Source organism: Xenopus laevis, chromosome 6S, assembly GCF_017654675.1.
Source record: "Xenopus laevis strain J_2021 chromosome 6S, Xenopus_laevis_v10.1, whole genome shotgun sequence".
NCBI lineage: Eukaryota > Metazoa > Chordata > Amphibia > Anura > Pipidae > Xenopus > Xenopus laevis.
The window spans coordinates 95,034,425-95,047,605 of NC_054382.1; the positions used below are offsets into that span (position 1 = coordinate 95,034,425).

At 40.9% G+C, this 13,181-nt stretch overlaps 1 protein-coding gene across 2 annotated transcripts in view; it reads left to right on the forward strand.

Annotated features, from left to right (window-relative positions):
• Nucleotides 1-2,561: 2,561 nt before the first annotated feature.
• Nucleotides 2,562-13,181, forward strand: part of cables1.S (Cdk5 and Abl enzyme substrate 1 S homeolog) — a 52,979-nt gene continuing 42,359 nt past the window's right edge. The window contains exon 1 of one of the 2 annotated variants that reach the window (XM_018223669.2): nucleotides 2,562-3,612. In XM_018223669.2, the coding sequence (XP_018079158.1) occupies nucleotides 3,029-3,612 (584 nt within the window). In that variant the 5' untranslated portion in view covers nucleotides 2,562-3,028. Of the gene's footprint in view, nucleotides 3,613-9,761; nucleotides 10,803-13,181 lie in introns of those variants that run through there. The other variant, XM_018223668.2, reaches the window with a different exon arrangement.

Here is a 13,181-nt window from a genome sequence, read left to right on the forward strand (position 1 = left end):
TGTATTTCAAACCAGGTACAACAGCAACCAGCCCTGTTCAATGACATTATCCTCATAATGAGAATTAGAGGCTGGTCTAGTTTTTTAAATTATTTTGTCAATTACTTTTGAGCCCCTGAAATGAAGTGATTGTGTTAAAAAAAGGCTTTAGTTCCTCACATTTTTATGCAATTTTTATGTTCAACCCACTGATTTAAAGCTGAGTCTGCAGTTCAACTGCATCTGAGTTTTTTCATTTAAAATTCATTGTGGTGATGTACAGAACCAAAATTAGAAAAGTTCTGTCCAAATATTTATGGACCTAACTGTATATATATACACATACATACAGTTGTATTCAGAATAATAGCAGTACAACATCATGAACCCGATTAATCACTGTTTTTGGTAGAACCTGTATGTCTACATGGCAAATAATTTACTAGTAGGTGTAGTAGAATAATAGAAAACTAACAGATCCAACAGTCCTGACATGCATGTTGTTGATTCTGTGTAATTGAATCATTGAGGCTTGTTTCAAAAATTAATAGCTTGTTCTAAATTAGGGGTGTCCAACCTGCAGCCCGGGATGGATTTGAATGCGGCCCAGCTTGAAACGCTTGATTCCCAAGGAAACGTCATGTTGCAAAGGATATAGGAGGAGGGGGGACGTTGTCCATTGCCCAGTTAGTAATAATAATGTAATAATAAGTCTATTTAATACTCAAGTGTCCCATATTCCAGTGTGTAGCTCCATCTGGTTATCCAATTGGTATTGTAGTTCTTTTTTGTGTATTTTCTTTACTTTACAAGCAGCAATAACTGTACATTTGTAGCTTTTTTTTCAAAAGTGTTTGTGTATTTCATGTGTGGCCTCAGACAATTTTTGTTTTTCCAGTATGACCTAGCGAAGCCAAAAGGTTGGACACCCCTGAGTAAAACCGGTCATTCCAGACATTGTTCAGAAGACTAACGTACTTTGATTAAAAAGTTGATTGGAGAGAGGAAAACATATAAAGAAGTGCAGAAAATGATAGGATGATCAGCTAAAATGATCTCAAATGCTTTAAAATGGCAACCAAAACCTGAAAGATGTGGAAGAAGATGGAAAACTACAATTTGAACTGAAAAAGACAAGAGAAGCTTTTTTGGTGGCGGGATTTGTGTCATTCTTTCTAGGTTCAGAGTAAATTCACAATCGTCGGTTCATGCACAATATCTGCACAAGCAGCATGTGATAAGGCTCTGGGTCTTTACATAGTTCAAAACATTTAAGAAATCATTTCACAATGTTTTGTTTTTGGCAGACACTTACATGAAAAAGTTTGGGAACCCCCTCTTAATTTTTGGGAGTTTTGCTTATCATTGGCTGAGCTTTCAAAGTATCATTTTCCTTTTAATATATAACATGCCTTATGGAAACAGTAGTATTTCAGCAGTGACATAAAGTTTATTGGATTAACAGAAAATATGCAATATGCATCATAACGAAATGAGACAGGTGCATACATTTGGGCACATCAATAATTAGTTGAGCCTCCTTTTGCAAATGTAACAGCCTCTAGACACCTCCTATAGCCTTTGATGAGTGTCTGGATTCTGGATGGCGGTATTTTTGACCATTCGTCCATACAAAATCTCTCCTGTTCAGTTAAATGTGATGGCAGCAGAGCATGGACAGCCTGTTTCAAATCATCCCATAGCTTTTTGATGATATTCAAGTCAGGGAACTGTGATGGCCATTTCAGAATATTGTACTTCTCCCTCTGCATAATTGCCTTTGGAGATTTCTAGTCATTAGGACTAGTAGTATGGGGCCTCACATATACTATCAACAATGAAAAGGGGCACCTAGAAGCCAAAACGTGGATAACCCACCGGGTAGACAAAGTGGTCCAGGTGCACCAGCCCCAGAGCTATAGCACTGGGAGCGTCAAATTGTTTTATGTACCTTACATGTTTCAGACATAAAACATATAGGGCACATAGAGCTATTGAATATTTTACTGTTAGCTTCAGAGTGCTCAGATATATACACTGTTACCAGTTTGCTTTATTATATATAGAGAGAGGGCTGAACACATTTTAGTGTATTGGCAGCACTTGAAAGTAAGTTGTCCACTGCAAAATGACTGCAGGAAATTAATCAATGTACTTTATACACTGACTAATTAAATACACTCGCAAATATTATTCACTTATTGTCAGAGGTTAGGAAAATGTGCAGCATAAACAAAATGTACATCTAGAGACTGCTATTCTAAATCAGTTTGCAATAAGCTGTCATTTTTTATTTGTGATTTCTGAGGTATTTTTATTCAACAGCTCTCCAGTTTGTCATTTCAGCAATCTGGTTGCTAGGGGGTCAAATTGCCATAGCAACCATGCATGGCTTTGAATAAGAGAACTGGAATATGAATAGGAGAGGCCTGCATAGAAAGATTAGTAATAAAAAGCAGCAATAACTGTACATGTGTAGCTTTAGAGTGTTTAGATGGGGTCAGTGACCCCCATTTGGAAGCTGGAAAGAGGCAAAACAGCAAGGCAAATAACTAAAAAAATCCACAAGGTCAATTGCAAAGTTGCTCAGAATGGTTTATTCAATTTACTTCAATGGTAACCTTTTGAGGAAAGTCTTCATATCCTCCATGTCTGTGTGTAAACATGTGACAGACTCTGTACTACCACAAAAAAGTGAAAAGGCAAGTATGGCTGTTGTGCTCGGTCAATAGACACTGCCCCGTGAGTGAGACGGGCCATGCCGACAGCAGCCGCAAGTGTTGTCATTTCTGTGGGAAGATGTCAGTGAAAGGTGCCAGTTTTTGGCAATGGGACGAGCCAGACGTCCGGTGGCAGCAGCAGTCAGTCATTCAGTCAGTCATTCAGTCACACTAGGAAGCCCAGTGCAGTTGCAGGCGCGAGGAGGAAGCATGTCACGAGTGATCCCGCCCCATTCCCAGCAATAACAAGCGGTGTAGGAGTGAGGGAGGCACTGGGCGCTATGAGGTAACCCTGCAGCTCCCTCATTCATAGTTGCGCACGGGCCGCTATGTCCACGGCCGTCAGTAGCGAGAGCAGCCGCAATGGGCTAATGATTGCAGGATCCATGAAGTGCCCAGGTGGCCAAAGTGTGGAACACGGCAGAAGATATCAGTGTTCGGACCCCCGCATGAGGCAGGCTGCCCTCTCATTCCTCAATAACATTTCTTTGGACGGACGCCCCCTACAGGAGAATACGTGCGCTGCAAGCAACATCCCGCAGGCTCAGCAGCAGCAGCCGTCACCTGACAAGTCGCACAGTCCTGCTGCACTTCATGCGGTATCGCCTGCGACTCCTCTGCGTCAGCACAAGCAGCATGTGGCTTCCCCACACAGCAGGAGCAGCCGGCAGCATGTGGTGGACGCTGAGGGAACTCTGGAGGGCAACACGGAGGAAGAGCTGCAGTTATCAGGAGATGGATTGAACATTCCTATCGCTGTTCCCGCTGTGTGCGCCGTGACTTTCTCCCCTCTGAGCTCGGGCACCCGGGGCAGGCTGAACTCATTCACCTATGGCAGCATTCTACCGGCTGCTTCCTCTAGGAGCGGCTTCTGCAGCCCCGAGCAATGTGCCTCTGACAACCCCAGGTCACGGTAAGGCACCCACAGCCACACTTACTGCAGCCTCACTAACTACAGCATCACTAACTGCAGCCTCACTAACACACACTGCAGCAACACTAACACACGCTGCAGCCTCACTAACACACACACTGCAGCCTCACTAACACACGCTGCAGCCTCACTAACACACACTGCAGCCTCACTAACACACACTGCAGCCTCACTAACACACACTGCAGCCTCACTAACACTCACTGCAGCCTCACTAACACTCACTGCAGCCTCACTAACACACGCTGCAGCCTCACTAACACACGCTGCAGCCTCACTAACACACGCTGCAGCCTCACTAACACACACTGCAGCCTCACTAACACACTGCAGCCTCACTAACACACGCTGCAGCCTCACTAACACACACTGCAGCCTCACTAACACACACTGCAGCCTCACTAACACACACTGCAGCCTCACTAACACTCACTGCAGCCTCACTAACACACGCTGCAGCCTCACTAACACACGCTGCAGCCTCACTAACACACACTGCAGCCTCACTAACACACGCTGCAGCCTCACTAACACACACTGCAGCCTCACTAACACACACTGCAGCCTCACTAACACACTGCAGCCAGGGCAACTTTACTCTCATTCCGTGTGCTGCCCTCCTGCCCCACTGACATGTCTGACTGTTGCCCATAGGCCCCCTTTGACTTTTCACTTATTTTTGGGTCAAAGCGGCTCCTCCTTTTGCTTATGGACTTGGTTTAAAGTAGGGGACATACAGAAATTAGAGGGATCCCCAAAATCCTAAATCCATAGCCTAAAAAATATGCTAGTATGTGTACCAGGGCCTGATTTACATAGTGGGCGCCCCTAGGCCCACTACCATTTGTCGCCCCTGTCCCCTCCAGGGGGACAAGAGCAATTAGGATTGGCGCATAGGAAATTAAAAAAATTATTATATCTCCAGCGCATCCCCAGTGTTTTTGAACCAATGTGTGTGTGGTTGGGCAGCATGCCGCCCCCATAAAATCCTGCCACCCTAGGCCCGGGCCTAGGTGGCCTTTCCACAAATCCAGGCCTGATGTGTACAATTACTGGATAATATAGTTTTAGGCTAATGTCACATGCAATGGTCCCTCCAAGGTGTGAGCTCATGTGCACGCACACAGATTTTGGGCAAACACAACATTTTGTATCAATTCTGACCAGAGCACACTGTTTTTAAAAACTGCTTTAAAATATTCACACAAAATAAATCTTTTGTGCACATAGACGAGAAGGAATTCAAGGGAACGTTGGTCATGTGGCTTTTTCTCTGCAGAGAATGCTCCACTGCCATATCCAGCTATCATTGCTCAACTGGGTCAGATTTCATCCAGAAAGTGGACAACTCTGCATTTTTGCACCACAATCTGCCTCTTGTGGGCAGTGTTACATTAGCCAATGGGCACATCCTGCGCTGGCACAGACCATCATTTATATATTAAGGCCCAAAGTGAAGACACTAAAAAAATGAAATAAATACATCTGTTAATTAAGGCAAGAAACAAGCAAAATAAAAAACCCAGATGACAGCGGTTTATTCCAAGTGCAACATTGGGGAACAGGGCATCCCCTATACCCAGAAAATACTCTGTGAGAATGAGTCGCTGCTGCCATGATGTCTAGTCCTCATATATTAGGTTGGCACATAGAGTAAGTAATGCAATATGGAAGAATATCTGTATGGCAAAACCAGGCATTTGTTGGGGTAGGAATAAGGGACCCCAAATTGAATGCATACTTCTCCTGTCAGGGACTTAACCTGGTGAGTTACAAAGGGAACTACAGTACCAGAAATTCTGTTTTTGTTTTTTTTTTCTATTTTTTAAATGGTATTCCTACAGAGCCATTTGGAGTAACACAATGGGTGAAATACTGATCTTGCATGCCATAAGTTCCCCATCATTTTGTAGGTTTATGGCCTGTATTCACCTGTTCTATGTGCCCTGTTGCAACTAGAGCACATACACACCTATGGTTTTGAGGTGCCTTCCGGCAGATGGTGATATTTATATTATAGGAAGCCATTGTCATGTACCAGATGTGTGCACAGTACCATAGCAAGTCTATGCCAGCATGTGGGGAGAAGGTCATAGGGACCTCTGCACCACTGGAGGATTAGTGTGCTGAAAATTTGCATTCACACTGTTATATAATAAGAGTCAGGGCTTTGGCCTTACTGATGTCATATGACTAGAGATGCTCTGAGTATTGGCCAATAATGTATAAGAACAGCCTGGTCACATTAACTAGTTCATGCTGGACACTATAGAATGCTACAGAGGGTGCAGCCCTCGCAGCTGAACCATTTATGCCAGTGATCCCCAACCAGTAGCTTGTGAGCAACATGTTGCTCTCCAACCCCTTGGATGTTGCTCCCAGTGGCCTCAAAGCAGGTGCTTATTTTTGAATTCCAGGCTTGGAGGCAAGTTTTGGCTGCATATAAACCAGGTGCACTGCTAAACAGAGCCTCAATGTTGGATGACAATCCACATAGGGGCTACCAAATGGCCAATCACAGCACTTATTTGGCACCTTAGGAACATTTTTCATGCTAGTGTTGCTCCCCAACACCTTTTTACTTATGAATGTTGCTCACAGGTTCAAAATGTTGAGGATCCCTGATTTATGCTAACCATTTAGCACATTTATATATACAATTATAATGAATAATATTTAACCGGGACTTAACCTTTAAGTTAACTTTTAGTATGTTATAGAATGGCTATTTCTAAGCGACTTTTCAATTGGCTTTTCATTTTTTAAAAATAGTATTGGCCTTCTTCTTCTTCTGATGCTTTCCAGATTTTTGGGATCACTGACCCTATTTAAAAAACAAATGCTCTGTAAGTCTACAAATGTATTGTTATTGCTACTTTTTATTACTCGTTTTTGTATTCAGGCCTCTCCTATTTACATTCAGGTCTATTATTCAAATCAATGCATAACCCCTAACAACCAGATTTCTAAAACCATAGACTAGACAGTAGCTGAATTAAAACCTACTGAAAAAGAACTGAAAAACCACAGAAAATTAAAACCAGTTGCAAATAGTCTCAGAATATCACTCTCTACATCATAATAAAGTTAATTTAAAGGTGAACAACTCCTTTAATGTCCCAGATTCAAGTCAAATATTTTGCCATATTTGTAAGCTACAAATTCTGCCATGCCTATAAAATGTGGAAACACGAACAGATGATCACCTTCACATCCAATATACTAATATTGGCCAATGAAAGAGGTAAACATGGATTTGGTTCCAGGTAACGATTTTTGTACCGTGTTAGCCCCTTGAAAAAGTTATAGGGTATAACTTTTGATATGAAGCAACAAAAGTGGTGTAAATGTGATACCTTTGAGCTTTCAGAACATTGTAGTTCCTTCTTCAAAGCTGATTACTTGAAGAACGAACTGCAATGTTCTGAAAGCTTGCTGTGATTATCATTTTAGGAAGCCAATGAAGGGTATCACCTTTACACCACGTTTGTTATGCTTCATATCAAAAGTTCTACCCTGTAACTTACTGGAGCTTAGAATCCAAAAAGATAGAGGAATTGGAGACACGAGGAGTGGGGAAGATGGTCAGTCAATTAAGTGTGAGAGTAGTGAATGTCTCTGGAGAGGAGGCCAATAATTATCATGTCACAGATAGTGATTACTTGACATGATGAGAGTGTGAGTTAGAATTTTAAATGGCATCTTGTGTGTATTGTGCTTTACAAATGCTCCTTTGAGGAAAGTGACATTATTTAGTTATTGATTGTTTATGAGGAGTGAAAGAGAGGGCAGGACCAAAATAGGGCAGAACCAAAATAACTCAATAGACAGGATTGGGTGAATGAGTAATAGTGGGGTCATTAATGTTAATACACATTACTGGGTGTTATTCAAAATTATGTGTTATGTGTTATAAAGAGAGAATGATAAGGGTCCTTGGGCTGAGCATGGACAGAGAGATGCGTGACAGAAGATGATACTCTTATTATAGGAGACATTGAAAGTTTTGAAATATAACAGGAAAATAGGAAAAGTAAAAGATAAATCCTGGACAGGGCAGTATTGCAAAGGCAAAGACAATGGAGGGATTGGAGATGGATAGGGTGATTGACTTGTTTGATTGCTGTTGAGAGATCTGGGAATATTATTGAAAAGTATGTTTTTGGTAGAAAACTGATCATTGGTAAGCCATGTTAGATCAGATTTGTTTTTTCAGATATAAATACTATATCTGAAGTGATTTATTTTAGTTCTCATATGATTGCCTGGACTATTGGCCTTGGTTCTAAATACAGCTGGCAAATAGACCTTGGAGGTGACTTATGGAAATGGAAGGTACAGCCAACATTCATTTGATGTACTCATTGATATTTTTCAGTTGTTTCTTTAAAAATCCAGTGACTACTAAATTGCGTTAAAATTTTGTCTTACTTCTACATCTGATGGGCTAAACTGATTGCCTTGTGTATCAACACCTAAAGGGCTTTCATATTAGAAGAGCTTAAGACAACAGAACACAGTGTTTGTGACATAACAACGGGCACGTGCCTTACGTGAAACCATTTCTAGCCATATGTGGCTTTGTTGTTACCTTTAAAGCACCAGCTTTCAGTATAGGTCTTGCAAAGATTCCGAATCGTGATTGTAAGCTCTTTTGGGCAGTACCTTCCGGTCTGAGGAAACGGGCAGGTCTGTGTATATGTTTATTATGGAAAAACTATATATGCCTTTTTGCATAAAGCCAAGTGATTGGGCTCTTGTCAGACAATCTGTTTAATAGGTTGGAACACAAAAATAGGTTATGGCAGATGTCTTTTTTCTCTACATTGCTGTATTTGAACAATGTCTGACTTCCTCCTAGTGAGCTCAATAGTCTTTCTCTAATTGGCTGGTGTATGTTCCCTTTGCTGTTTTAGAATATTGTGGCTAAATATCCCTCTGATACATAAATAGCTATGTTGGCTTTATGTTGTAAATACTGCACTGGCTTCGTAGGAGCATTGGATTTTGCAGCTGCATCCCCTGGACAACTGATGGTCTGAAAGGGGCAGATTTACGAATCAATGTGGTTACACAAAATAATGTGTGGAGGAGTGCATTTAAAGTGATCCTATTGCATGTTTTAAAGTGAAGCCAAAAAATAATATTTTATTTTATTTTGGAGTATGTACCAACTCGAAACCGAAATTCGACCAATTGAAATGTATTATAAAAATCAAATTTTTTAAACTTAGGTGATTAGGATCGACCGAAAAACTCAAATCAAATTCAATTCGAAATTGAAAAACACGATTTGAGTTTTTTTCTCTGAAAAAAAAAAAACTTGAATGTCAGGAAGGCTGCAAACAACTCCAAATTGATCCCTGGACTTCTCTCATTGACTTAAAGGAGAGCTAAACCCTAAAAATGAATATGGCTAAAAATGCCATATTTTATATAATGAACTTATAACACCAGCCTAAAGTTTCAGCTTCTCAGTAGCAGCAATGTACCAGGACTTCAAACTTGTCACAGGAGGTCACCATCTTGGAAAGTGTCTGTGACACTCACATGCTCAGTGGGCTCTGAGCAGCTGTTGAGAAGCTAAGCTTAGGGGTTGTATATAGAGGTCATATAAGATGATGCTACAAGGCTGATTATTAAATTCTGATGCTAATGGCACTGGTTTCTGTGCTGCCTTGTAGTCATTATCTGTATTAAAACTACTAAACAGCATTATATTACAACATTAGTATTCTATGTGTACTGTATATTTTGAGTAGGTCCCTAAGCTCAGTAAGTGACAGCAGCACAGAGCAGGTGCAGTGAATCAGCAGAAGAGAAGATGAGGAGCTACTGGGGCATCTTTGGAGACACAGATCTTCCCTGCTAAAGGGCTGTGGTTCCCTTTCGCTGGTACAGAAGCTCAAAACAGAATGTACAACATTTCTAGCCTACTTCTTTAAGCTTTAGTTCTCCTTTAAACAGCCATTCAGCAGGTTTTAGTTGGCGAATAGTCAAATTCAAATTCTTAAAGGGCTATGATAAATCTAGAAAACCGGATTTGAATTTTTTGAACAACTCAAATTTTAAAAACTCCCTAGTCAAATTTGACAGTTTGGACAATTAGAAAAATTAGAATTTTCAATTCAATCCTTGATAAATCTGCCCCTTTATATTTTGCTGCCTTGGGCTTGCGACATTATTACATTGAAGGATGCATTTATTCCAGATATGGCTATTCTGCAGCATTAAAATACATCATCAGTTAGGGAGTGCCCTTGTTTCCCATAGCCTTTAGCATACTTTTCTATTGCTGTTGTATAAAATGTCCTGCAGGTGGCGAATGTGGTCCGTGAAGAGGCTGCAGTGATAATTAGGCTGGGGAGAGCCAGCCCATTAGGGCACACGTGCTCTAGGAATAAACAGGGGAGGGGAAGAGAGGAAGCATGTCGTGTATGATCCCTCCCAAGTGCTAGCAATAACAAGCAGTACCTTGCTGCTGCTGTGCACTCATGTGCTATGAGGTAGTCCTGCAGCCTACACTCATCTCTCACCATTCATACACAAAGTATGGCCACTGCTACCAGCAGCAACAGTAATGGAATCATTCTAGTGCCATCTATGCAGTCACCAGGCACCCATAGTCTGGATCATGTTAGGAGGCAGCAGCGCAGGAGGCAGGCTGCCCTCTCGTTTCTCAACAACATCTCTTTGGATGGGCGACCCCTGCAGGATAAGGGGGCAGTGGGACAGGGGGCTGCTTGTGCAACAGGCAGAAGTCGTCAGTGCCAGCAATCAGAGAAAGGAGCAATTCACAGCCCTAATGCAGTCATTCATGCAACACCTCTTCATCTGATGAATGCACAGAACAACAGGATAGCTTGGGCCTCTCCTCCAGAACTACTGCCTTGTGCATTGGCATGCAGACAGGAGAACATGGAGCAAGAGATGCAACTCAAAAAACAGCAATTAAGACAGAATAGTGAGGAAGAGGAGGAGGATGCATTTCTAAGCAGTGTTCCAGTGATGGCACCAGCTTCATGCCTAGGGAGCAGAGGACGCCTGAACTCCCTTACATCTGCAATTTTACCTGTTGCTTTTTGTAGGACACCTGTTACTCAAACCTTCTGCTGCCCTGAGCAAGTGCAGGGTGGGACCAGCAGTGCCTTCGATATGCAGAGGTCACGGTAAGCATCAAACATGCCCATGCTATACTGGGCAAAAAGCTCCCAACTGAGGTCCTAGTGCAACTCTAACTCAACAAATTAGTGCCCATGGGACATAAAAATCAAATCTATTTGCATACACATATTTATAGTTTAGCTACAAAGGCAAAGAAATGTGAGCGATATCAGTAGGAAGTACAATGGGACAAGGATATGAATTCTGGTGTAGAATGCATAGCTGTGGGTTTTATTAACTTTAGTATTGATATATAGAATTCCCTATTCATAAATAATACAAATTGCAACCTTTGTGCTTGGCACTAGGCAGTTGCTAGGAAACCTTTAACTGCAAATGAGGTTAGGAATGGGGTTATATTATGATTTGTGGACTGTTTTACAACTACATTGCTTATAAAACACTAGATTACCTGCTGGATTAGAAACACTTGGAGTATTTTATTGTTCTTCAGTCGGGCGGTGAACCAGCAGTGAGCTATGAATTGCCATTTACTGCAAGGTTCCATAGCATGCTGTCTCGGGGAAAGCAGATTCTTGCTGTCGTAGACCAAACAAGAAACGACTCCTGAAAATACGGCAGACTTTGCCATATATTTGTGAAATAGTTGATGAGCCCCCTAACATAAAGCTCTTTAAAATGAAGGGTGGAGGTGGATAATGGTGACAAGATTTGACATTGTATTTCTAATGTTGTGTCATATATGTTTATATATAAATAAAACATGGAGGAGCACACCCTAAACTTGTTTCATCAACTTGCCTGGGTGCTGGTAAATAAAGTAACATAGTACCGCACTCAGCGGGAATACTTGTAAAAAAAAATCAAGATTTATTGAAATAATCCAACGTTTCGAACACCAACTGTGCTCTTTCCATGAGAAAAGGGCATTACAGTAGGGCTAACATGGGGTTTTCTAAAAAAAAAGACATAAATGGTTGCACCTGTAAGGCATTTTCCATCTTCTGTTTTAGAAATGCTTTGTCACAGTATGTGCAGTAGATAGGTAGTAGTGATACTCTGGACATTTAACCCAGCTGGAAAGGGCTTGTACAACATTTTAGGGTTATTCTGTATGTTACATTGGAGTGTTTATCAAGGTAAAAATCTGACGCCTATACTGAACTAGGGAAGAAAATGTCTCCTATTTTCCCCTTCTTTAGATGAATTGATGCGTGAGTTGACTTTAGTGATAATCTCCTTTTCGCCCTGTTTAAGTGTTATACTCTAATACTAATCTAGGTCAACAATATGTAGTCCTATGCCATCTCAGACTAACAGAGGCAAACTAATACACATCTTGTGTGGTTGCCAGTTCTACCTGATGAACAGTGACCGTCTGGCTTTTTTTTTGTGCCCTTTAAGTTTTAGTTCCTGTAAGCATCCTCCCATGGATGGAAACACTTTTGAGTGTTCGTGATCTGTCACCTGTAGTTCTTGCAAAGAAGTCCCTAAAACAGGAGTGCCCATACTTTGCTAATGTGAGGTCTACTTTTAGTGATGTCCCATTATGGTCTACATCCATAAAAGCATTGTTAGCATTCTGTTCCATGGAAAATATTACTTAAATATTCATTTATGAAAAAAAATCTATATTGCTATTATTAAGAAACAAATATTTCTTATGTAACCTTAACATAAAAAAAGATCTTAATGAAAAACATGAAATAGGAGGGTAATTTAGTCAAGCTTGAGATCTACTGAACACCAGCTAAAGGTCTACTGGTAGATCCTAATCTACCTTTTGGGCACCCCTGCCCTAAAACATAATTGCCTTGTTAGACCCATAATCATTAACTATGTTATATGTAGTTCTTTTGGGTTATTATTCTACCTTTAGATTGTAGTTTTTGATTGGCTCAATTAACAAAAAGCAGCCCAGAACACTTATACCCTGTATCAGAATTGTCCCCATATTTATAAAACAGGTACAGGATCTGGTTTCCAGAATGGAGCTTTCCAGGTAAAGTATCTTTCTGTAATTTGGATCTTTATACGATAAGTCTACTTAAGTCATGTAAATATATTACTTTGGATCATGTACAAGGTAATGTTTTATTATTAGAGAAAAAAAGGAAATACTTTTTTAAAAATGTGGATTATTTGGATAAAATGGAGTCTATTAGAGCTGGCTTTTCCGTAATTTGGAGGTTTCGGGATAAATAATCCCATACTTGCATGATACTTGGAAGACCTGAGGAATGAAGAGGGTTACTGCTAGGATAAAGGGGAAATATTCAACAAACCTCTGTTTTTCCAAACAGACAACAGATAAATGGGTAGCTCCTAGGCAGTCATAGGCTCCTGTGTGTGTTTTTGTGGGATTACAGCTCAGATGGCGGGAGAAAGTATCTTATTTAAATACATTTATACTGAGCTGTTTG